At 40.4% G+C, this 26970-nt stretch overlaps 1 protein-coding gene across 2 annotated transcripts in view; it reads right to left on the bottom strand.

Moving 5' to 3' along the window:
• ippk (inositol 1,3,4,5,6-pentakisphosphate 2-kinase) overlaps positions 1-26970 on the bottom strand; it is a 72788-nt gene that overhangs the window by 31330 nt on the left and 14488 nt on the right. For both annotated transcript variants that reach the window (XM_048606193.1, XM_020518429.2), the window contains exons 2-5: positions 16346-16402; positions 13801-13896; positions 9976-10042; positions 2979-3100 (exon numbers count right to left, since the gene is read on the bottom strand). In XM_048606193.1, the coding sequence (XP_048462150.1) occupies positions 2979-3100; positions 9976-10042; positions 13801-13896; positions 16346-16402 (342 nt within the window). The remainder of the gene's footprint in view (positions 1-2978; positions 3101-9975; positions 10043-13800; positions 13897-16345; positions 16403-26970) is intronic.

The following is a 26970-nucleotide window of genomic DNA, read 5'->3' as shown; positions in this document are numbered from 1 at the left end:
CTCAGATGATAGAGTCCATTTGGACAGAGGTACAAAATAGCAGCCACTCTAATGGAAAAGAAATCAACAATAGGAGCATGTAAAAAGAATAGAACAATAATTATGGGTCCCTTTCATGTATTGAGTTAACCAAATTGGAAAGGGTCGCTCTAACAACAAATTCACAGAGTGCATTAGGGCTAGTTTTCTCAAACAACATATCATGGAGCAAGCTATCCATTACCAGATCCAAGATAATGAGGCAGGTTTAATAAGTGACCCGAGAGTAAAAGATCCCCTAAGAAGTAATGATCACAACATGACAATTTAATATTCAGTTCGAGTGTGAGTAAGTTGGGTCCGAAACAACTGTGTAATTGCCCCTTAAGTTAAACAATCAAATAAGGGTAGAGTAAGTCAAAAAGTGAACAGGGTGTTCAGATTAGCAGGAATGACAGTAAGCATGGAATGGCAGACATTTAAGGAGCTAATTCATGAGTATCAACATCCCAGTAATGAGGAAGGATTCTAAGAGGGAGATAAAATCAACCATGACTAACCAAGGAACTCGAAGAGAGTATCAGGTTGAAAGAAAAAGCACATAAAAAGAGGCAACAGTCAGTTATAGCCCCGAAGAGTCGGGTAAGTTCAGAATTCAGCAAAGAGATTAAAAAGACAGGGAAAATAAACTACAATGAAAAACTAACATGTAATATGAAAGCTGACAATAAGCTTCTTTGGATATAAAAAATGGAGAGGCAAGATCGAGGCTGAATGGTCTACTCCTGCTCCTCTTTCTTATATTCTTACCTTCCTGTCTTTACTAGATACTCTTCCACCCCACCTTCTTTATAATAGTCATTATTTGTTTTGTGTGGTTGTTATCAAGTTTTATTATAATTTGAGTAATACAACTTCATTCTCCTTCACTCAAGGAAACATTGGAATTGGCACTCCATTTTTAATCTGGTTCACAAAGTTTATGATAGCAATGTGCTAAAGAAACTTTTGACATATTTGTCATTACAAACCAAGAGGGAGATTCATTTAAAAAAAAAGGGGGAGACACAAACCCTCCTCATCTGATGGTCACAGTTAATGCAACTTGTACTTTTAACATCCAAAAGCATCAAAGTAACTGAGTTAACAGAAAAATTGTGGTTGAACGTCCCATGAGCTACACTTGTCATGGTCTAAATAGTCAAAATGATCAACACCGATCACACCCAAATATTAGTAACTCAGGTGACACACAAAAACATGAAAACTTCATCTTTTACCAGGCGCTCTAATTCTCCACTTTCAAAGATTTGCTTTCAAAACACCCTCAAAAGTCTCTTCACCTCCAAGTGCTGCAACAACTGCTTATGTTGGTAGCTAAGTCCTTCCTCCTGAGACAGTGCTAGCCAACACTCAAGATTGTTCCAAAAAGTTTAATGACCAGCATAATTTTAGCTTTCATAAAATGGCTAGCTTTACATGATTGCTGCTCACTTTCGCTAAACGCCATTTTTTTCTTAGCTGCATCAAGGAAATACTGCTTGACCTCTTCTTTCACTCCATTCTCTCTTGCACTGAACTATCAATGAGTTCAATGGACATCGCCAGACCTCACTCCCTGGAGTCTGCGGACAGCAGCATTTGCAGTCTGGAGTCTTCTGTTTCAGTAACTGTCGCAGTTCCATATCACAAGTTACTTCTCCCAGCAAATACACACCCAGATAAATCAGGGCACAGTTTTAACCTTCACCCATGTCCATGATGATGTAGCCAGCACTGGGCTGCTCTTAACTTCAGTGTTAGCACTTATGGAATTCTCTTAAACTAACTTAACTCTAAATACCGTTCTCTCCGATTACCATTACTGCAGGTATCACAGACCTCACATATCCAGCTAAGTAAGCCACCCACTGTTTTTAAAATTACATCTCTTCTATTCTTACTGTTAAGCAAATAAGGATAAACCTCTGAACGGCAATTTGGTTCAGATGTTCTTGAAACCACTAAAGCCCAGCATTTCAATTCTTAGCTGTCAATCTCTTCAAGTAACATGATCCTAAACTATTGTGTGCTCTAGACATCAAGGCACTTCAGTTGCATTCTATTTTCTATAGTGAAACATAAATGTCTCAAACTTAACACACCAAACCACAAACCACACATCTGCATTCATGTGATAGAAGTGCTCAGACAATGCTGTTATGTAGAGACAAATTTAATTCAATTGAGTAGCTGGGAATGCCATTCCATAAAGATAATCAAGATTCAACTAATTGTTGTGGGACTGAACAAAAGAATTTAAAGGCAGAGATAGTAGGAACTGACGACGTTGGAATCCGAGACAACAAGGTGTAGAGCTGGATGAACACAGCAGGCCAGGCAGCATCAGAGGAGCAGGAAAGCTGACATTTCGGGACTGGACCCTTTTTCTGAAGGAGGGTCCAGGCCCGAAACATCAGCTTTCCTGCTTCCCGGCCTGCTGTGTTCATCCAGCTCTACACAGAATTTAAAGGCAACTAAGTTTTAAAAAAAAAAGTCTTTATCTTTTCTCCCTCAGCACTGTACACCACCCTCCCCCAACTATTGCATTAAAGCTGCCCCCTCCACACTTCACTTCAGCTCTGAAAAGTCATCTTGACTTGAAATGTTAGCTTGCTCTCACTCCATGGTTGCTGCCTGACCCACTGTGATCTCTCCAGCATTTGTTGTTTTCAGTTAAAATAATTACTGTTGGATAACTGTCATTAATTTGTGTCAAATATCCTGAACACAGTTCACATGTGAAATTGTTAGGATTATATTCTGCTTGAACAAAGAAACCAATCATACAATAGTTCTAAGTAAAAATTATTGAAATTGGATGCTTCTAAATGGTGTCTTCTTCCCAAGGATGGAAGAAATGACCAATCTCAAAATCATGACAAATGTCTCCTTAATAATTTGGCCAACATTATTTAAGTATAAGAAAGCAAAAAATTGTTCAGTGTTCAGCCAATTACCTTGATTTCTATACAGAGGGGTGGTCGTTTTTCAATTCGACGACAGGTTTGGAATTTGGTGAGATCTGGGAGGCATAAAGCATACCCACTGAAGGCATCCATCACTTTATTGCAACGTGATCCTGTAAAATAAAATTCAGATGCTGTACATTTCTACTTCCAAAGTAGAACCAAGTTATCAGTTTAAATTTGTAACAAGACAGATGCCATAAAATTTAAAATGGATATCAATATATTCCTTCAAAATATTTTACAGTTGCAAGCTTGTTCCAGTCACTAGAATGATGAACAGAATGATTTTATATTTAAACTCTGTGTGCCCTCTCTGTTCAAGATCTGTTTGTTAGACTTGCTGTATCTTTCATTTTTATTCCACTCACTGAAGTTATTTTAATTTTTGTAAAATATAAAGTCTCACATCTCTCAAGTAAATGATCAAGACCACAACTGCTCCTGCTTGAGGGGTGAAATGTTAATTTTTAATTCAAATTTACAGCCCACACAAAGTCAGGGGCATATGGTCTAGAGAGACCATTCTAGAGTTTGTTTTAAGCCGATGACAAAACAGCTAATTCCAAAGCAAAATGATTCTTCACATTTCTCACCAAGCAACTCAGGCAGTAGAAAAGTTGAATAGTTTTTCATCTAGCTGAAGAGCATGAACTTGAAAAGGAACAGATTAAAACTGTATACCAGAGCCTATTTTAACAGGACCATCAATGGAAACTCAACTACTATAACACAGCAACACAACAGGCTATTGTTAGCATGAAATAATCATTGACAATGCCAAGGTCAGATGGCATAAAAACAAAAACTATTAAAACAATATCATCTCAGTTAGTTGTAGACTCTGGCAGCAGCTTTTCAAGTAGTTGCATAATTACCAATAAATGAAAAAGCTAAGGTTTGACCATTACAACCACTTAGTCTATTTGCCTTCAATTCAATGAGTGTTGAATTTAACTCACCATCTCTCTAAACAACTTTTCCAATTCACAGAAACTATGCATTCTATGTAAAATTTACATAAACAACATCCATACATATTTCCCATACACTACTTTGGTTGTTTTTTCAAAGAATACAGTTAAATTCATTCGACATGACCTACCCTTTATAAAATCATATCGGTTCTCTCTAATCACCTCAAGTTTCTCCAAATGCTCAATCAAATTATCCTTAATTATAACTTCAAGCATTGTTTCCAACAGATGTTTAAATTTATTCTATTGGTTCACATCCAAGGTATTGAAGGACTTGAAACTGTTCGTCTGCTCTCCTGTACAATTTCTCTCCCATCTACTACAGCTAATTTTGTCCTACAACTAGAAAAAATAAACGTTCAGATGCTTAAACATTTGGAGTACAATGTGACACACAGGTACACATCCTTCATCCATCTCAGCATTCCAATACAGTAATCAATGTTGCAGTGATGTTTGCTTGGAAAACTGATTTCTGGACATTAACAAATGCAAAAACATATTTGGAACTGTTGTAAGATGGATCTGGGAAGCATGGCCAGTAGCAACACGGGCAAGTACATTAGCTACCGAGTTAAAGAGTTAGGTAGGAGGTTAAAAAGCAGGACCTCAAGGGTAGTAATCTCTGGACTACTCCCAGTGCCACATGCTAGTTAGAGTTGGAATAGAGGATGGGGCAGATGAATGTGTGACTACAGAGCTGTGCAGAGAGCAGGGATTCAGAGTTTTGGGTCTTTGGAGACCAATATCCTGGTGGGGAGATAACTATCACTTTAGTGGATTGTACTATAGCACATACCCCCTCTCCCCCCAAAGTCAGTGAGAAATTGAAGAGAAAATATATAAAGGAGATCACAGTCAGCTGTAAGTACAATCGGCTTGTATTAGTAGGGGATTTTAAATCTCCAAACATAGACCGGGACTGCCACAGTGTTCATGGCTTGGATGGGGAATAATTTAAGTGTTGTCAGGAAAACTTTCTTAATGTGTAGATGGTTCTACTAAAGAATGGGCAAAACTTGACCTTCTCTTGGGAATTAAGGCAGGGCAAATGACAGAGGTGTTAGTGGAGGAGCACTTTGGGACCAGTGACCATAATTAGTTATAAAATAGCTATGAAAAGGATAGGTTGGTTCACAAGTTAAAGTTCTAAATTGGGGGGGGGGGAAGATCAATTTTGATAGTATTAGACAGGAACTTTCAAAAGTTGATTGGGAAACTTGTGTGCAGGTCATGGAACATCTGGCAAATGGGAGACTTTCAAAAGAAAGGTAAAGAGAGTTCAGGGCCAGCATGCTCCTGTTAGTCTGATGGATAAAGCTGGCAGGATTAGGGAACACTAAATGATATCAAGGCTCTGGTCAAGGAAAAAAAAAAAAAAAAGAGGCATGGGTCAGATATAGGCAACTGAGATCAAGTGAATCCCTTGAATAGAACAGACGTCTAGGCGTATACTTAACAGGAAAATCAGGCGGGCAAAAATGGGATACGAGATAGCTTTGGCAGATGAGGTAAAAGGAGAATCCAATGAGCTTCTGCAACTATATTAAGGGCAAAGGACTAACTACAGAGAGGATAAGGCCTCAAAGTTCAACAAGGTCATCTACATGTGGAGCCTCAGGGGATGGGCGATATCCTAAACAAATATTTCTCCTCAGTATTTACCATGGAGAAGACATGGAAACTAGGGAACTCAGGGAAGTAAATAGTGATGTCTCGAAAAGAGTCCACATTACAGAGAGGGGTGCTGGAAGTCTTAAAACACAAAAGCTAGATGAATCCCGAGGACCTGATCAAGTGTATCCCAGAACACCGGGAAGCTAGGGAAGAAATTGCAGGGCTCCAAGCAGAGATATCTGTATTAACAGCCATGGATGAGGTGGCAGAAGACTGGAGGGTGGCTAATGTTGCACCATTATTTAAGAAAGGCTGCAAGGAAAGGCCAGGGAATTACAGACTGGTGAGCCTGATGTCAGTGGTGGTTAAGTTACTGGAGGGAATTCTGACAGACAGGATCGACTGGCATATAGAAAGGCAAGGACTGGTTAGAGTTAGTCAGCATGGCTTTGTGCATTGGAAATCACACCTCAAAAATTTGATTGTGTATTTTGAAGGGGTGACTAAGATAGATAGATTGAGGGCAGTGCAGTTGACATTGTCTTTAGCAAGGCCTTTGACAGAGTACCACATGGTAGACTGGTTAGTGAGGTTAGATCACATGACAAGATTAGATAAGACAAAGAGCCAAGGTCTTTGCCCAGTGTAGGGAAATCCAAGAACAAGAGCGCACAGTTTTAAAGGTGAAAGGGGAAAGATTTAAAAGACACCTGAAGGGCAACTTTTTCACAGAGGATAGTGTGTATATGGAATGAGCTGCCACAGGAAGTGGTAGAAGTGGGTACAATTACAACATTTAAAAGACACTTGGATAAGAAAGGTTTAAAGGGATGAGTGAAATGGGACTGGTTCGATTTAAGAGACCTAATCAGCATGGACAAGTTGGATCGACTGGCCTATTTCTGTGTTGTGTACCTCTAATGACTCTATTAAGCAATAAAAGCACCTGGACTACTTGGAACAGGAACATAATTGGGGGATGGCAATAATAGTCACACATTCAGTAACATTAGTTTTACGCATCCTTTGCGACCAGAACTCCATCTCAACAGCCCACTATCTTGGTTATCCAAGTGCATAAGGAAACTCCTTTATTTTATAAGCTGGATGCTAGATTTTAAGACTTTTTTTTTTCCAGTTTCCAAAAGGCAGAGTGAGACATGCTTTAAGAGGGCAGTACTGTGGCTCAGTGATTGGCATTGCTGCCTCACAGTGCCAGACACCCAGGCTCGATTCCAGCTTTGGGTGACTGTCTGCATGGGTTTCCTCCGGGTGCACCGGTTTCCTCCCAAAGTCCGAAGATCTGCAGGTTGAGTGGATTGGCCATGGTAAATTGTCCGCAGTGTCCAGGGATGTGGGGCTAGGCGGGCTGGCCATGGTAAAATGTGGGATTATGGGGGTTTGGGTCTGGGATGCGTTTCGGAGGACTGGTGCAGACTCGATGGGCCGAATGGACTTTCTCTACACGGTAGGGATTCTACAACTCTAAAAAGATGGAATGTAAAAGCAGAGACTCTTGTCTAATTATCATGTGAATGGAGGAACATTACACAAACTTTTTTTTAAAATATACCTCACTGTGTGCCATAATCATCACTTCCACAGAAATCAACTTAGATATCAACAGCTCTGCTTCAGAGAGGATTGGAGAAGTTTTAAAAGCCAAAAGATGACCAAACAAGAACAAAGTGAGAAAATAAACAAACGAGGGTAACACAGCCAGTAATAAAAAACTGACAGACAGCAAGAGCTTCTTTAAATATATTTTAAAAATGACATAACAGTGAACAGAGAACCATTAAAGAAAGGGGAAAGATTTAAAAGGCACCCGAAGCGCAACTTTTTCACACATTAAAGAATTAGGCTGGGGAAAATAATAACTGGTTGCCATGAAGTTGCAGACAAGCTGAGTAGGTATTTTGCATTAGTCTTCACAGAAAAGAACACTATTAGCCAACACTCCCTTGACATTCCATGCACAGCAATCGGCATGCCGACACAGGAGGAGGAAGGTTCCAGAAGTCATTGCCATACACGGACCTTGGAGATCCATGCAGGAGAAAAAAAAATAAAAAAGACAGAACGCTGCTAATAGCATGACAAAATTATTCAAAGTGGCCAAAAGGAAGGTAAGGAAATTAATGTTATTAATTGTTGTTATATTAATTTAATAACAAACACAAGAGAATAAAGTACTTGGGAGACTAATGGGGCTAAAGGTCAAAAGGTCTCATGGATCTGACGGGCTACATCATCGGCGGTCACAATTATTTACAATATATATTAATCACTTGGATAATGGAAGTGAATCTACCATGTCAAGTTTGTGGATGATATAAAAATAGGTGGGAAGGCAAGTTTAAGGATGACACAAGCAGTCGCTCACCAAACCATTCTTGGAATGGAGTGAACTGTTCAGAGAAGCTTCACAAGGTTGACTGTGGGCATGGAGAAATTTCCTTGCAAGGAGAAGTTGAGCTTATTCTCACTGGAGCTTTGAAGAATGAGGGATCATATTGAAACAAAATTATTTGGGGGGAGGATTAAAAGATTATATGAAGTGAGGTGGTTTCCCTGTGTGAGAGAATCTAGGATCAGAGGGCGTAATCACAGAGTTAGTGGTCATGCATTTAAGACAGAGACAAGGAGGAATGTCTTCTCTCAGAGCGTAGTAAAGCTGTGAATTCTTCACTGTAGGGGCTGTCGTGGTTGGGTTGTTAATTATATGCAAAGCTGAGCTAGAAGCCTTTTCTACTGTAAGGGAATCAAGGATTACGAGGAAAAGGCAGGAAGGTAGAGTTGAGCATTATCAACTAAGCCATCATCTTGCTGAATAGCAGAGTGGACTCTGCATGGCCTTTTTCTGCTGCCACATTTTATAAACTTACCGTCTCAAGTAAGAGGTGCATGGCATCAAATGTGATTTCCTGCCTTCTTTCTCCTTGTTAGACTGCAAGCTGTTAGTTTGACACTGTCGAAGTAGTTACTGTTCAATTGAGTTACCATGCTGATTTTGTCCCCAGTCGTTCCTGTTGAGCCCTATAAAATCTAGCTCTGGCTGTTTCAAAAAAAAAAAAACGACAACGGGTCCTGATATCCCATTGTCTGGTCCAAAGATGGACAATATTCTGAAACCTTGTCAGTATGGCTTGATTTAAATACAGCACCTACCCAGGTGCTGTAGGTGCTGTGCACAAGGACAATTCTGTCTACAAAGTGGATTATAACCTTTGTGAATAGAATTTAATTATATGAATCATACCCAGATCCTTCTGGCAAAGGAAATGGTATTAAACATCCCACAAGATGTGATAACTTGGTATGTAAATATCTTTAATTAGCCAAATATTTCCAAGACTAGCAAGCACTTCAAAAACCAACAGGTCATCGACTATATAGAAAGCTTCACTCTCAACCTGCCTTCATTTGTTTTTGTGACATGAGCATCAGTGGCCCAAGGCTGTCATTTATTTCTCATCTCTAATTTCACTCAAGTTGATGGTGTTTGTGAGCCACCTGTTTTGAAATGCTGAAGTCCATTTGGTCTAGGCATGCCACACATGCTACAAGAGAGAATGCTCCAAGGTTTCGATCCAGCAGCAATGAAAGAATGGTGATATGTTTCCAGATCAGGATGATGAGCGGATTGGAGACGAACAGGTAGGTGGTGGCATACCCGTATATCACTGCTCTTGAACTCCTAGATAATAGAGGTCATGGGCTTGGAAGTTACTGTCTGAAGAGCCTTGGGAAATTTCTGTAGTGCATCTAGAGAGATTTAGTCAGGATGGTATGAAGGGAAATTTCAGGTGATTACATTTCTGTGCATTTGCTGCTCTTGTTCTGTTGGACAGTAGAGATCGCAGGATAGGATGATGTTATGGAGTTAGCCGCTATGCACATCATAGGTACTATACTCTGATGCGACTATGCTCCAGTGGTGGAAGAAGCAAGAAATCCTAGCCTCAGATATACTCCTGTCATCATTATATTTAAATGGCTCACCCAGTTAAGCTTCTGGTCAATGGTAACCCTAGGATTCTGTTATTGTTAAACATTGCCACCATAATCTCAGCCCCAGGACAATACGGTAGGAGTTCTTAGCTGATTTATCCACGAACTTCCCTCCATCAGAAGGTCAGAAATGGGGATGATTGCTGATGATTGTACAGTATTCACCAATACTTGCAACTTCTCAGATACTGAAGCTGTCTGTGCCGATGTACAGCAAAACCTGAGCAACATTCACACTTGAAAGACTTGCATCCCTCTAATCCAGCCTCAACTCAGGTGCAAGCTAATAATGCTGAAAGAACAAATACCAAAGAACAAATATTCAACTCAATTATGGATAAGACGCAAAAGGGAAACTTTTAATCACTTTTCCATCATACCTGGTCGTTCTGGTTGGATCTTCATTGCCAATTGTCTTACAAAGTCAATTGGTAGCTGTATAACCTCCTAAAATGAAGAGATCAAAGTTATTTCAATGTTTCTTAAACGGACTTCATTTCAAGAGAGCACATTTTTACATCAAGTGGTGACAAATTGTAACTAAGAATAATACAGTGCAGCCGAATAGAGAGAAGCCAGGCATTTGGGGAGTGAGGCAGTTCAGTGGAGCTTTTCTACCTTCTCTATCCTCCAATATTTAGCACAGGCAAAGATGCCAATTGATGATTAACTGGTAAATTAATTTACAGCTTCCCTTCTTAAAGGAACAACATTGGTCATTCTCCAGTTCTCTGGAAACTCACTTCAGGCTAAAGAGGATGCAAAGATATCTGTTAAGGCCCCAGCTATTTCCTCCTTTGCCTCCCACAGTATCCTGGGATAGATGTCACCTGGCCCTGGGGACTTGTCTACCTTAAAGTATTTCAAGACACCAAACACTTCCTCCTTCATTATGTTGATTTGCCTGAGTGTATTCCCACATCTTTCCCTAACCTCCATATCCATCATGTGCCTCTCTTTAGCGAATGCTGATGTAAAGCGGTCATTCAGAATCGCACCCATTTCCTCTGGCGTCACACATGACCTCCCTCCTTCATCCTCAAGTGGTGCTACTCTTTCCTTAGCTACTCTCTTGCTGCTAATCTATGCATAAAGTGGCTTGTCACCGGCACAGTCTGAAACCAGGGCCCAGTGCGGACTGGAAGCTAGGTGCCAGCATGGTCTGTTTTACAGAACTTTTACTTCTGAAATTCTGGACATTTTATTTCTCTATTGACTAAGATCTAACTAAAGAAGCTGTACGTCGGTACTTTTGTATCTAAGTCAGCACAGTAATTGGCAATGTATAAACTTTTCGTTATACTCAGAGTATGTGTGACAATAAAGGCTATTGATTTTTTAAGTCAATAAAATGCCTTGGGATTTGCCTTAAAACTGCTGGCCAAGGACATTTCATAGCCCCTTTTAGGTCTTCTAACTCCCCATCTGAGCTTCTCTGTACTTTCCCTATATTCTTTCAAGACTTGGTTTATTTTTAGTTGTCTTGACCGTAGGTATGTTTTTATTTTAAACTAAGCTGATAATTTCCTCTGCCATCCAAGGTTCCCAAATCCTGCCATTCCTGTCCTTCATTTTCATAGGAACATGCCTGTCCTGCACTCTAATCAACTGGTCCTTAAAAGACTCCCACATGTCGATTTACCCTCAAACCGCTGCTCCCAATCCACATTCTCCAAATCTTGCCTAATTCGGATATAGTTGGCCTTCCCCCAATTTAACACCTTCATTCAAGGTCCACTCTTGTCCTTACCCACAAGGACCTAAAGTCATGGAATTACGATCATTGTTCCTAAAATGCTGCCCCACTGAAACTTTCATCACCTGGCCGGGCTCATTTCCCAATATCAGGTCCATTACCCCCCATCCCTCACTGGACTATCCATAGACTGCCATTTCAAAAAACCTTCCTGGGCACACCTAATAAATTGCTCTTCACCCAAACACCTGGCACTAAGACAGTCCCAGTCAATATGGGTGAAGTTAAAATCACATATCAAAACAACCCTGTTATTTTCACATCTTTCCAGAAATCAGACTACACATCTCTCCTTCTATCTCCCACTGACAGCTGGGAGGTCTGTAGTTCAATCACAGCATTGCGAATGGACCCTTCAATTCTTGAGTTCTACGCATAATGCCCCACTACAAGACCTCTCCAGTGTCCTCTCTTGACACAGCTGTGTTATATTCCCTAACCAGAAATGCAACTTCCCCACCTGTTCTGCTTCCTCTTCTGTCTCATCTAAAACACTGATATGCTGGAACATTAAGTTGCCAATCCTGCCCCTCTTACAACCACGTCTCTGTGATTGCAATATCATAATTGCATTGTTCATCTGTCTTACACTATTTGGTTCAATGCAAGAACAGTCCAAGCCTCCAATTCCGCTGAACTCCGCAACCTCTCCCTGACTGCTCTTACTCTTCAGTTCGATTTGCATTAGGCTCAAGCTTTTCCCCGGTCTGTGAATAGCTAGGACCCAAGCAACGATTCTTGGCAGTCACAGCTTACCAACCTAAAAAATGACCTATTTATTCTTACTTTTTACTGGCTATTAATCCATGCCAATGTATTCCCCCCTACTTAAGTACTCTAAATCAGTTTATCAACCTGGTGTGCAGGACCTTATCAAAAGTCTTCTGAAAATCTAACTTTAACACACCCATTGGTTCCTCCACATCTATTCTGCATGTTACATCCTCAAGAGCCTCTAACAGTTTTGTCAAAGATGATTTCATAAATCCATGCTCGCCCTGCCAAAATTCTTATTTTCTAAGTGCCCTGTTATTGCATCCTTAATTAGATTCTGTTCTACCCATTGACATAACAATTGCCCTTGCCCACATTTGTGAACATCCTGCACCTTCTTCCCACAAAACTACCTGAAGCATCCCCTTTAACCTTTTGCAAGCAAGCCACCCAAAAATTCAGTGTCAAATGATAACCTTAATTTTGTCAACTTTATCCCAAGTAAATAGACAGTGCCAAAATAGAACGTAGGAACAAAAGGAACATGAATAGGCCATTCAGCGCCTTAAGCCTGATCTGCCATTCAATGAAACATGGCTGGTCTGTGGCCTAACTCCAAATGCCTGCCTTTGACCCATATTCCCTAATACATTTAAAATGTATCTCTCTCATTTAAAATTAACTAGATCTAACATCGACTGCTGTTTGTAGGAGAGTTCCAAACATCTACCACCCTTGGTGGGTGGACATGCTTCTTAACATCTTTTGTCAAGAGTGTGGCCCTAATTTTTTGACTACAACCCAGTGTGAGAATCTTCAAGCAGTGGAAAGAGTTTCTGTATCCACTCCATCCTATCCTGTTAATATCTTGAAAGCTTCGATCAGATCACCCCTTTAACCTTCTAAATGCAAGAAAAAGCAACCCTATTTTGTGTAATTTCTCATCACTTAACCCCCGAAATCCAAGTACCATTCTTATAAATCCACACTGTACTCCCTCCAAAAGGTCTACATATCCTTCCTAAGGTTCAACGCCCAGATCTGCTCACATTACTCTACATGGAGTCTAAGGTTTTGTAGAGCTACAGTCCTCATACTCCAGTCCTCTAGACATACAGGCCAGAATTCCATTAGCCTTCTTGATTATTTTCTGCCCATTTTCATGCTATTTTAAAGATCTATGCTCCTGAACCCCAAAATTTCTGGATATCCATATAATAAATATTGTACCATCTTATTTACTTCATATTTGTAACTGAACATTCACTTTAGCACAATTCAGGTGTGAACATTTCAATCAAATCAGGATGCTTGACATGCCAGCTCAGGTGAGCATCTCCATCCATGGCTGGTATTTTGTCCTGCCATTTGAAATTCGAACTCCTAAACGCAGCTGAAATGGAACTGGTTGACTTTCTTAGCATGTTGGTACACAGTATACATTTTGCATGCATACTGCAAAGTTAGCAGGACTATGGCTTTATAGATTCTTGGCTTGTTCAACTTAATCCTTTTCATTTTCAGACTGATGTGTGAAGGCTTTGCGCATATCTACAATTCTTGTGCCACATCAACAGAGACAGCTTGGGTGTGCTTCCACGATTAACTGCAATTAATATATATTTCATCAAACTGCGAAAAATGAAGTCAGTGTCAGCTGAGCAAGATTATTCCAAATTACAAATGTCAATGAACATAACTAAACATCAAAAGAAAAACACTGAAGTTTCCATACCCCTGGTTGGACAAAATTATCACCCAGTAAAAGCTTCATCACATGTTTACTGAAGTCAACAATGTTCTTTAGTCGACGGGGAGCTTCTTCCAATGCCTGCAAAATTAAATCATACATTAACACTTCAAAATGAAGTTGTACAAAAGTGGCATGTTTTCGCCTCAGTTTATATTTCAACCTGGTTACCGCAGCACCGTGTAACATTCTACGTATATACATAATACTTAACATTTGATTCTAATTCCAAATTATCAGTACCATGCATTCTGTGCAGTTGTTAATCGTTTCCTTTTAGTACGTTTCATATTTAAAATGCAAGTTCCATTTCCACACCCAAAGAAAATAAACCCATGATTACAGATCAACAATGAACATTTTGCTAGATATAGTCATCACATTACATCAGTATGGTGCAAGAAAAATCACATAATTGAACCTGCTTTAACAATTTGTTGATTGCTTTCCACTTCACTCTTGATTCGATTTTCCCCCCCATTTACTCCTTTCACAGCTGACGATAGCCAACAAATCTCTAGTTCTACTGTTTGTTATGTAGCTTGCCCTTTCCAGACAGAGCCATATTTGTGGCAGCTGTACAATTAAGAGGTTAAATCGATTAACCTATAACTTGAATCTAGGATATGGATAAAAGCACTTATTTTAATTGTATTTATTCGTTACTTTACTGCATTTTTATGTTGAATATCTGCATTCATTATGTAAACTGAACATTCTCACTGCAATCGTATCTCTTCTCTTTTGCTTCTTGTAAGATTCCAAAAGTAATAAATACTGTAGACAATTAGCTGTTTCACCTTATGCAAAGGACAAGCCAGACATGGCTTACATTTCAAAGGACTCTGCTGTTAAGTGTATTATCAACATGTGTATGGGAAATAAATGGAACAGGCTTATGGGGGCTCTTGTGGCACAGTGGTAGTATTCCTCTCTGAGCCAGGAGGCCCAGCTTCAATTCACACCATATATAGAATGCCGTGAGACAGAATTGGTTAGAATAACCAATAAACAAATCTGCAACATGGTACATTTCAAAATTTCTAAACACAGGAAGCCACCAGTTATGATTAACAAAAATGAAAATTGTAGAGAACTAATGCACAAGATCTTAACGGAAGAGAAGTATGGGGGAAGGAGGGGAAGGAAGGAAAAGAAGGGTCGAACAAAAAAAATGAACTACTTTCCCCCAGACTATTATTCTACATTAAATTTCGATCTTTACTTATTTCCTCTCACTCACTTTCCACGCAAGTAATTTGCCCAGCCAGATTATGTACTTCAATAGTGGTTTCAGATATTTCCTTTATAGTACATTAGATAAATGAACCATGATTGTTTATTTCTGTTGGCAGATTGGTGAAGGCTGATGTTTCTCAACATGTTAATGTATAAATAAGTCGGAAGCAAAAATTTTCAAAATAAAATTAAAAATTCAACCTAGCAATACTAAAGGAACTGTACTTTATCTGGACACAATGCTCACATGTAAAATTGCTTCTTACGTTGAAGACAAGACAATTAGGACATGATATGCCTTTTGCTTACAAGTCCTCATGTGGTGAAAACTGGCATTTTTCACAGAAACACGAGTTTCTCCTGAGTAAAGATTCTTGATTTTTTTGTTCAAACTATGTTGCAGTACACAATCACTGCAAATAATACAAAATTACTTTTCAAGGAGATAAATCTTGCTGAACACCTCTAACGCAAAGATTGTGATGAAGTTTTCAGAATATTATGTTTCTATGGTGACACTATTTTAAATCAAAAAAAGTCTAAGAATTTTCCTATCAACACCAAACAAATAGAAATCATTCTTCACCTCAAAGCATTCAATGGGTCTGGAGATTTGTGGCACAGATCACCCCTACCCTGATCTCACTTTGAAACTGACACTTAGTCAAGAAGATATCAAGGCTTCCAGCAGTAATATTATCAAGCACAGGACACAAGTAATCACACAAGTATTTCACTGAGCAAGCAAAAATGCACTGATTAAAATTTAATGAAAAGTTCAAGGTAATGAGCAAAATAAGCGATTGGGATATGTACTTGGGATTAAAAGGTAGAACCAGATGATTCAAAAACTTTTAAAAATATCTCAATGATCTGAAAATTTATCATAATGGAGAGATTTAACATCCCACAAACAAAATTAGTTTTCCAGAAAAAAAAAGAGATGTTTTTCCAACAGTAATTTAAGAAGTGTGCTGTTAGCAGGACGATACTTTTTCCAAGGTTTTTAAACAGCAAAATCAAGAGTAAATGGGCAATCCATTCAGTGATTTCTCCTCTATTGCGGTCTGTGACGTCAACAGTGCACTTGATATGGAAGTGTACAATAACTGAAGTCAACTTCTCAATTTTAGTCAAGCAGCTGCAGACCACAGTAGATTCACTCAATTTCAGTAAAGTATTGACAGTGAATTATGACAGTTTTAGCTTTCAACATTGCAAATAATGGTCAGCATAAAACAGTCAATTTTATTTGCGAGCAAACTACTTTAGTAGTAACAAATTATATTACCTGATTTGGCTGTGAAAGTTCCTTGGGAAATTTCAGGAAACGCAGTACTTGACAATGCTGCCAAAACAAAAATCTGAAATAACCATTTTGTTTCATCTTTGTACCTGCTTATACAAACATACATACAAGTATGAATAAACATATTAATAACATATGGTTCTACAAGACCAACATTGCTAGCTGATCAACTCCATTTCAGTAAAATTAAATTTGGCACAACCATGAGTGTAAAAAAAGCCATGAAATCAGTGTCTGCCAACCATCTTCAAAGAAGATTAAACAACTGAGTTCACATTGGCTAAGTGGTTAGCAGTGCTGCCTCACAGCACCAAGGACCAGGGTTCAGGTGACAGTCTATGTGGAGTTTGCACATCCTCCCCATGTCAGTGTGCGTTTCCGCTGGGTGCTCCAGTTTCATCCCACAGTCTAAAGATGTGCAGGTTAGGTGGTGCTAAATTTGGCCGTGCTGAATTGCCTTTGGGCAATTCATGTCTCAGGATATGCAGGATAGGTACAATAGCCATGGGAAATGCAGGGTTACAAGGATAGGTGGCTTGGGGTTTTGGCGGGGGGGTGGTTTGGAGAAGAGTCTGGTTGGGATGCTGTTCAGAGGATTGGTGTGGACTTGATGGGTCAAATGGCCTGATTCCACACTGTAGCGATTCTATGATTTATGATTCTATGATTTAAACATCTGCTTATCACAGAATTTATTGGGGGAGTGGCGAGACCATCTCCCCTTCAATAGTAAAATCAATGTCAAGGTTTTCATCAAAACCCTTGAGCTATTTTCTCAAATTTGAGTTTCATCTCAAATACCTGGATCCAACCTGAGCAACCTTTCAAAAACTATTTCATTAAAAATCTACATTATTTTGTTTATTATAGTATTAGCAATCAGAATTTGGTTTCTTGCCAGCTAACTAGCTGAACTTTTAAAACTAAAATAGCAGATATTAGTATGATGCTAAGGTAAACTATTGATAAACAAGAAGTCAATTGCTGTAAATCACAAATTATTTCAATGTCATATTTCTGTCAAGAAAGCCAACATGAACTTTATTCAAAATCCGGTTTTCAAAGAAACAGGAAAACAAAATATTTTAAAGAATCACAATGCCCAACTTACATAGTTCAATAGGACAGCATTTAGTAGCCACACAAATTCCAGAATTCCTGATTGAATTCTTAGCTTCTGAAGGTATATGTAATGACTCAGCAACCACAGCTCCCGAGTCTGGAGAATTCTAGAAATAATTAAACATCTGGATAGGCTGGGACTTTTTTCACTGGAGAGTCAGAGGCTGAGAGGTGACCTTATAAAATCATTGGTGGGGGGGGTGGTTTTAAGATAAATGGCAGGTGTCTTTTCCCTAGGGTGGGGGCATTTCAAGTCTGGGGACATGTTAAGGTATGAGGAGAAAGACTTAAGAACATCACGAGGGGCAGCTTTTTATCTTTACGCAGAGAGTGGTTTGTGTATGGAATGAACCTCCACAGGAAGTGGTGGATGTGGGTACAGTTACAATATTTAAGTAGTATGTACATAAGTACATGAATAAGAAATATTTAGAGGGATATGGGCCAAGCAGAGTTTAGTTTGGGATTATGGTCAGCATGGACTGAAGGGTCTGTTTCCATGCTGTGTGAGATTATGAGTTCTATGGTCTCAGTCAGTTAATTGCTTGGTGTTCCTTTGGCCTCAAAAGAGCTGTTCTAGGAATGGAATCAAGTTAAAGTTAAAACCCAAGCTGGCCTTCTGATCATTGTATGACATCCTCTGCATATATTTCAACCGAGAACAAGATTAGCCCTGAATATGATCTCCCGCAGCATGCGTCAGGGGAAAAGAAACTGCAAATACAATGCTCTGGTTGTTTTCATGCCAATACAGTGGGTTCAGTTATACAGAATACACTTTCACACTTGCCAAGTCACCTAGTCGTCTGTGCCCTTAGATGAAATTGATTGCTATAGCATATTCATTTACCCACTTAGCCAGCAATAAAGTTGCATGTGCACAGATTTAGGTCATTTCCAAACATATTTTATTGGCTATAGTGGCTGTAAGTGGTTTACTTTGCTAATCCAGAATTCACTGAACAGAGAAGTAGAAGTAGAGATTATCAATTTTAAAAGGAAAAGTGGATGACACGTAGAGGATGTAAACTTCGCAGCATTGCAGGGTCAGATTGAGACAAGATGCCAATTAGATTGCCGTATAGACAGCTTGCACAGACTTAATGGGCTCAATGGTACTCTTCAATCCAGAATCACTAGGATCAACAGCTATACATCCTACACCAAATTCTATCAACACAAGGAAAAAATATATGAATCTGAACAAAGCAAAAATGATAAAAAGCAGAATTTCAGTGAGATTATTTAGATTATACACACAATAATTAAATCAGCAGTACAAGATGGTGTTTGAATCTGCTAAATGTATTTTCACCACAAGTTATCAGTTTAAACCAATTGGACGTGAACAGAAAATTCATTAATTCATTCTGGAATGAAAATTTTGAAAAAGGATAAAGACAAAAAAAACTTTAGGAGACAACCACGAAAATAATCAAAAAAAACACAACAGTCTCACAAAAAGTCCTTAGGTAAAGCTTAGAAAGGGTAAACTTTATTTTCTAATTGCAAGTATGGATTATGACCTTAAGCGTGAAGAAGTCTTTTGCTAGTACAGAACTCAAACAATGCTTAAAAATGGACTAGAGGTTGAAACTTTTCATCTTGCATGAATCAGAACTAGGACACAGGAAAGTGTATATATGCGTGCATGTAACTTTTACACAGAATGAGAACAGCATGCAATTTTTGATCTTATTTCTCAAACCAAGTAGGAAAATTGATTGAGCAGGGCATTTTCATAGAGATGGAGAGTTTGACTGTTTCTTTGACCCTTTTTTTTTATTAATACGCTGCAATGTACAAATTCCTTTTACTCACACAAACAGGTTCTTGCATCTTTACGTTTGTAGCTTCTAGCACACACTGTTGCCATGGGTGATGATCTCAAGTTGGTCCTGTTGGATCTCAACACTTCCGGATTTTAAGTGGATAATTTATTTCCATTATGTTCGATCTGTCATGTTCTTGCCTATTCACTAAGCTTGTCCAACCTTCTTGAATCCTCAACTTACATTCCCACCTAGTTTTGCGCCAGAAAGTTTGAAAATATTACATAGAAACATAGAAAAGAGGAGGAGTAAGCCATTGGGCCCTTCAAGCTTGCACTGACATTCATGGTTGATCATCTAACTCAGTACTCGTTTCCTGCATTCCCCACATACCCTTTCATCCAACAGCCATATCTAAATCCTTCTCGAAAACATTCAATGTTCTTGTCTCTGTAGCAGAGAATTCCACAGGCTCACCACTCTTGGTAAAATTTGGTCCCCACATACAAATCATTTATGCAGATTGTGAACAGCTTCATTCCGGACATATTTTCCCCATCTGTTAACCAATTTATAAATCACTCAATCTCGTGCGCTCTAATTTGGTTCATTAAGCTGGGTGGCCCAATGGCTAGCACTGCTGCCTCTCAGCGTCAGGGACCCAGGTTCAATTGCATCCTCAGGCAACTGTCTGTGTGGAGTTTGCACATTCTCCCTGTGTCTGTGTGGGTTTCCTCCCACAGTCCAAAGATGTACAGGTTAAATGGATTGGCATGTTAAGTTGTCCATAGTGTCCAGGCATGTTCAGGCTGGATGGGTTAGCCGGGGTAAATGCAGGGTTACAGGGATAGGTAGGGGGTGGAATGCTCTTTGGAGGGTCAGTGTGGTTTCAATGGTCTGAATGGCCTTCTTCCACACTGGAGGGTTTCTATTATTTTTATTAAGCTCCCATGCAATAGCTTATCAAAAGCATTCTGGAATTCAAAAAGAGATCACACCCACTGATTCTCCTTCATCTATGCTGTAATAAGATCCTCAAAGTTAACTTTAAAAAGTTAATTTTAATTCCAAGTTGACTCTGTCCAATTTTTTTCTGGTGTTGAGTTATTAGAATTTATTATAAACTCAATAACTCTCCTACTTCTGATGGCAAACTAACAAGTCTGCAGTTTTCCATTTCCTATCTCCCTCCCTCCCCAAACAGTACAGTTACACTTGCTACTTTCCATTCAGAAATCTTTACAAGATCTGTAGAATTTTGAAAGATAACAACGACTATAACCACCCACTAACTCATCTGGTGCAACAGATTTTAGTCTTCGATCCCATTAATTTTTCCAAGCACTACTTCTGATAGCAATTTCCTTCAGTTCCTCATTTTCACAAGTAGCTTGGTTTCATATCATTTGTCAAAGATTTTCTGCATCTCCCACTACCTTTGTGAAAATGTAAAAGAAAAATCAAGGATAAAGAGTCTTACATCAAGTACCCTGACAACAGGAAGCTGAAGAAGAAGTTATCAAAAAAGTCAAAATAAAACTAAGGAGGTAAAAAGGGAAAGTGAAATTAAAGTATTGTGAACATAAAACAAAACTACAATGTAATTTGCAACTACACAACAAAAAAATAAAATGTAGATGCTCTGACATTAGGATGGATAGGATTAAAAAATATATCATAATAGTGAAATGGGAGAAATATTGAGATTTCTATTGAGACTGAGTAGTCACATCATCAGAAATTGAGATTAGAAATGGTAGTCTAATTTAGACTAAAAAGACTGAAGTGGATGAAAACCCTACTCCAGGTGGATTACATTCAAGATGAAAAGACCTTCTCTAAGATGTCATGTATTAAACTAATGAATAAAGGTCACAGCCAGCAAAATGGATGAATAGCTTGTTGAAAGCCAAAGCAAAGCAAAAAAAGGCAAAGGGTAACTTCAGGATAGTAAAAGGTGGAAACTGGTGTCCCACATTGATCAACGCAGGAACTGCAGCTGCTCACAACTTATATTCACAACTTAGAATTGGAACCAAAAACTGTTGCTAAAATTTATAAATGACAAATTTTTGGAAGTGGGCGAGTTAGTCAATACTGAATTCCATTAAAAATTACAAGACATGGCAAACATGCAGAATGGGCAGACAATTAGCAAATGAATCGCCAAACAATTAACTAGGCATTTCAGTTTAATGCAGGTATGAGAGTAATAGAATTCAAGTTACATTTTATTATGAGTGGCAAATACTGAAAACACCAACTCCTCTTTCCGTTCCCTTTTTTCTTTTCATAAATAGTCTATAATCATTCCCAGTCATGATTTTTCTGTCTCCATATCTCAGTAATCACAACCACGTTTTGTTCTTCATAACCTATTATGCCTTAACACTTGCCCATTTTATTACAGGCAATGTGCAAACTTGTTTCCAAACCTGGTTAGACAGAAACTTCAAGACAGAGAATGTGCCAGAGTTCACATCTTGCCAGGCTTCTGGTCAAGCAGTTCGGGCTAAGTCGCTTTGGGCAACTGAGTAACGAGCCTGGTGCAACAAATGGGGGAACAAGTTATTTTACACATCCATTTTTTAAAGAGTTGCCATGCATGAATTTATAAGTAGAAGTTCACTTATCAAACTTTGTTGGTTTTCAGAAAACCAGATTCAAGACACCATACCTGCACTTCATATTGCTTGGTTTGTCACATTATAAAAAGGGCATGGAGAAGGCACAAAGATGATTTAAAAGGATAATGCCAAAAATGGATGAACAAGCGGAGTCTCTCTTCTGCTGACAGGCCTCTAAAAAAGGTATTTAAAAATTACAAAAAGGTTTCATTCGAGTAGATAGAGAACATTTTTACTTATTGGTAAGAACAAAGCTAGAGGCAAATCAGGTTAAAATAGTCAGGAAGATTATCAGAGAACAGCGATAATGTGGAAGGCACTACCAGACAGTGGATAAGGCAAATAACAAAACAGATGTAATAAGCAAAATAAGCCTGTTCAGAGGCTGGTATAGAGGGCTAATGTTCACAGAGTTAAACGTGGCAGCAGAGGCACAAGTGAATCCCAAGTGTCAGCATGAGCCGATTGCCTAATCCTCCACTGTAATTTCTAGTTCAACAGTAAGCAAGGAGCATTTTTAAAAAATATTGTTATTTGTTTGGATAAAATTGTGTTTTGGGACTGAATTGACAGGTAGTATAAAATGGAGAGACAGCGAGAGCGCGCAGGAGCGCGTGCGAGGGAGTGTGAAGTCGGCCTGCCAGATCGCAAGTACATGCGATGTAAACCGTCCATTTAGTTCCAAGATGAAAAAGCAGTATCTCAAGGATACAAGGCAATGTGATTCACAATGTAATAGAGAAGAGTGTAGAGCATTAGACTGATCAGTTGAAAAGAGAATCTGTTAGGGTCTAGGAAGGAGAGCGCAGCTGCAGGTCAAAAATCTTCATGGTTCAAGTCATCACCCGTGGAATTCTTTACTGCATGGTGGACAAGAAAAAAGTCATGGTTGAAAAGTTGCTCCTTTTTTTGAGGTTATCTTTTTCAGTGCTGGAGCTGATTTTCTCAATTTCTTGGAGCAGCAATTACTGTTTAATTAACCGTGGCTTTGATTTGGATCTTTAAAACAAAAGATCAAAACAACAATACTTTAAAACAAGGAGGGGGGGGGAGAAACAAAAGAGGTAGAGAGGTAGACCATGTGGGAGGTTGTTCCGAGAACCAGTCTGGAGCTCAGGAAAAAAAACAAGTGAGCAGCGAACCTTCACAGCTGCATGGCTCTGAAGTTACAAGCAGCTCTAGACATCATAGTTGGCTCCAAGAAAAAAAAACACAACCAAAATTTTACAGCTCACCTTACGGAGACTTAGTTATCAGAACTACTGTCAGCTGGGAATCAGCTTAAAAACATAAATCTATCTTTTTTTTGGTAAATCTACAGTAGTGAGTAGGGTGGTTTTTTTTTTTTACTTTGTATTTTTTACTGAAATCTGTCTCTTGATTGAACTTGCTTTTAATATGTAAAACAGGTACTAAGGTATCCGAGAGCAGTGTTTTTAGAACAGAAAGACTGTGCTATTTTCTGGGTCTGTATATTGTTAAGGTGGATAGATGGCCTGTAGTAGTAATCTGCTCTTCCTGTCAGATGTGGGAGAGTGAAGTTCTCCTAATGTTCCTGATGATTATGTTTGCAGGAAGCGTGTTTGGTTGCGAATCCTAAGGGATCGCATAGACCAGTGGCAGTTCAAGGCAATGAGGAATATACAGGAGCCAAAAGGCATAATGGATGGCAGCTTCAGGAAGGTAGAGAATCCACAGACAGAGTCAGGTAGATGGGATACCTCTAGGAGAGGTAGGCAGGTAGTGCAGGAGTGTCCTGTGGCTATCCCCATCGCATATGTTATAATCTGCCTATACTGTATGCAAACAAAGCTTTTCACTGTACTTAGGTATATGTAACAACAATGAATCAAACCAAGTGTACCGTTTGAAACTGTAGGGGGTGATGGCCTCTCAGGGGAATGTAGCACTGACAGCCAGATTTCTGGTGGTGAGACTAGCTGGACTATAATGAGGGGTATGTCAGGTTCTAAGCAATTGATTGTGACAGGGAACTCTCGTCAGATATTTCTGCTGCCGACAGCAAGACATCAGAATGGTGTGTTGCATTCCTGGTGCCAGGGTCAAGGATATCTCAGAGAGGGTGCAGAATATTTCCAATGGGGAGAGTGACCAGCAGGAGGTTGTGGTACATGTTGATATAGGAACAACATAGGAAGAGAAAAAGAACGAGGTTCTGAGAAGAGAATATAGGAAATCAGGCAAGAGGTTAAAAATTAGGTCAGAGAGTAGTTATATCAGATTACTCCTGGTGTCACATGCTAGTGAGAGTGGGAATAGGGGCATAGAGCAGATGAATGCATTGTGAACGAGATAGCGAGAAAATAGATCAGTCGGAGGCTGGTGCTGTTGAGAAAAGCAGCAAATCAAGCAGTCAAGGCAGGCAGCAACAAAGCAGGACTGATAAATTAAACTGCACTTATTTCAATCCAAAGGGCCTGACAGATAAGGCAGATTAACTCGGGGCGTGGTTGGAAACTCGAGTCTGAGATATCATAGCTATTACAGAAAAATGGCTCAGGGAATGGACAGTACTGGCAGCTTAATGTTCCAGGGTACAGATGCTACAGGAGGGAACAGAAGTGGTGCTTTTGGTTAGGGATAACATTATGGCTATACTTAGGGAGAATGTCACTGGACATAATTTGGGTAGAACTGAGAAATAAGATAGGATGATCACCTTCTTGGGACTGTACTGTTGACCCTCCAATAGTCAACAGAAAATTGAGAAGTATATTTGTATGGAGAACTCAGTTATCTGCAAAAATAATAAGATTATAGTGATAAGGGATTTTAACTTCCCAAACATGACTGGGACTGTCACAGTGCTTAGGGCTTGGATGGAGAGAAATTTTTTCAGTGTGTACAAGAAAATTTTCTTATTCTGTATGTGGATGTACCTAGTACAGAAGGAGCAAAACTCAACCTTCTGGTAAGGCAGGGCAAGTGAACGAGGTGTCAATGAGGAAGCACTTTGTGACCAGTGATCATAATTCTATTAGTTACGGAAAAGGATAGAGCTGATCTAAAAGTTAAAGTCCTAAATTGAAGGCAGGCCAATTTTGATGGTATTTGGCAAGAACTTTCAAAAGTTGGCTGGGAGTGGATATTCACAGGTAAAGTGATGGCTGGAAAGTGGGTAGCCTTCTAAAATGCGATAACAAAGGTCCAGAGACAGTATACCGCTCACGCTTGGACGTTGAACAGTTTTTCCGCCGCCTCCGCGCTTACTTCTTCAACCGTGAGCCTACCCCTCCCCCGACTGACTCCTTCTCCCACCTCCAACACACCCCCTCCTCCTGGACACCACCCCAAGGCTTCCTACCCTCCCTCGACCTCTTCAGCTCCAACTGCCGTCGTGACATCAATCGCCTCAACCTCTCCACCCCTCTCACCCACTCCAACCTCTCCCCCATAGAACATGCAGCCCTCCACTCCGACCCCAACCTCATTATAAAACCTGCAGACAAGGGAGGCGCAGTTGTAGTATGGGGCACTGACCTCTACATCGCCAAGGCCAGGTGCCAACTCTCCAACACCTCCTCTTACTGCCCCCTCGATCATGACCCCACCCCTGACCACCAAACCATCATCTTCCAATCCATCCACAACCTCATCACCTCAGGTGACCTCCCACCCACAGCCTCCAACCTCATCGTTCCCCAACCCCACACCACCCGCTTCTATCTCCTTCTCAAAATCCACAAATCTGCTGCCCTGGTCGACCCAATGTCTCCGCCTGCTCCTGCCCCACCAAACTTATTTCCACCCATCTCGACTCCATTTTCTCCCCCTTGGTCCAGGAACTCCCTACCTACGTCCGTGACACCAATCACACCCTCCACCTCCTCCAAAATTTCCAATTCCCTGGTCCCCAACACCTCATCTTTACTATGGACATCCAGTGCCTATAGACCTGCACTCCCTATGCAGATGGCCTAAAGGCCCTCCGCTTCTTCCTATTCCGCTGGCCTGACCAGTCCCCCTCCACTGACACCCGAACTCGTCCTCACCCTCAACAACTTCTCTTTCAATTCCTCCCACTTCCTACAGACAAAGGGGGTGGCCATGGGTACTCGCATGGGCCCAAGCTATGCCTGCCTCTTGGTAGGTTACGTGGAATAATCCCTCTTCTGTAGCTACACTGGCCCTAAACCCCACCTCTTCCTCCGTTACATCGATGACTGTATCAGCGCCGCCTCGTGCTCTCACGAGGAGCTCGAACAGTTCATCCACTTCACCAACACCTTCCACCCCAACCTTAAGTTCACCTGGACCATCTCTGATGCCTCTCTCTCCTTCCTGGACCTCTGTTTCCATCTCTGGCAACCACCTGGAAACTGATATCCATTTCAAGCCCACCGACTCCCACAGCTACCTAGAATACACCTCCTCCCACCCACCTTCCTGCAAAAATGCCATCCCCTATTCCCAATTCCTTCGCCTCCACCGCATCCGCTACCAGGATAAGGCATTCCACTCCCGGACATCTCAGATGTCCTCGTTTCTCAAGGACCGCAACTTCCCCACACTCAGTGGTCGAGAACGCCCTCGACCGTGTCTCCTGCAACTCATCCTTCACACCCCCTCCCCGCAATAACAACCAACACAGAATTCCCCTTGTCCTCACGCACCATCCCACCAACCTCTGGATCCAACGCATCATCCTCCGACACTTCTGCCATCTGCAATCCGACCCCACCACCAAAGACATTTTTCCCTCCCCACCCTCATCTGCTTTCCGGAGGGACCACTCTGATTCCCTTGTCTGCTCCACACTCCCCTCCAGCCCCATCACACTCAGCACTTTGCCCTGCAACCGCAGGAAGTGCTACACCTGCCCCTACACCTCCCCCCTCACCCCCATCCCAGGCCCCAAGAAGACTTTCCACATCAAGCAGATGTTCACCTGCACATCTGCCAATGTGGTATACTGTATCCGCTGTTCCCGGTGTGGCTTCCTCTACATCGGGGAAACCAAGCGGAGACTCGGGGACCGCTTTGCAGAACACCTACGCTCGGTTCGCAATAAACAACTGCACCTCCCAGTCGCGAACCATTTCAACTCCCCCTCCCATTCCTCAGA

The sequence above is a fragment of the Rhincodon typus genome, chromosome 16 (genome assembly GCF_021869965.1).
Source record: "Rhincodon typus isolate 14 chromosome 16, sRhiTyp1.1, whole genome shotgun sequence".
In the NCBI taxonomy this organism is placed as follows: domain Eukaryota; kingdom Metazoa; phylum Chordata; class Chondrichthyes; order Orectolobiformes; family Rhincodontidae; genus Rhincodon; species Rhincodon typus.
The sequence above is the reverse complement of the archived record's forward strand: the minus strand, read 5'-3'. Positions and strand labels throughout refer to the sequence as shown.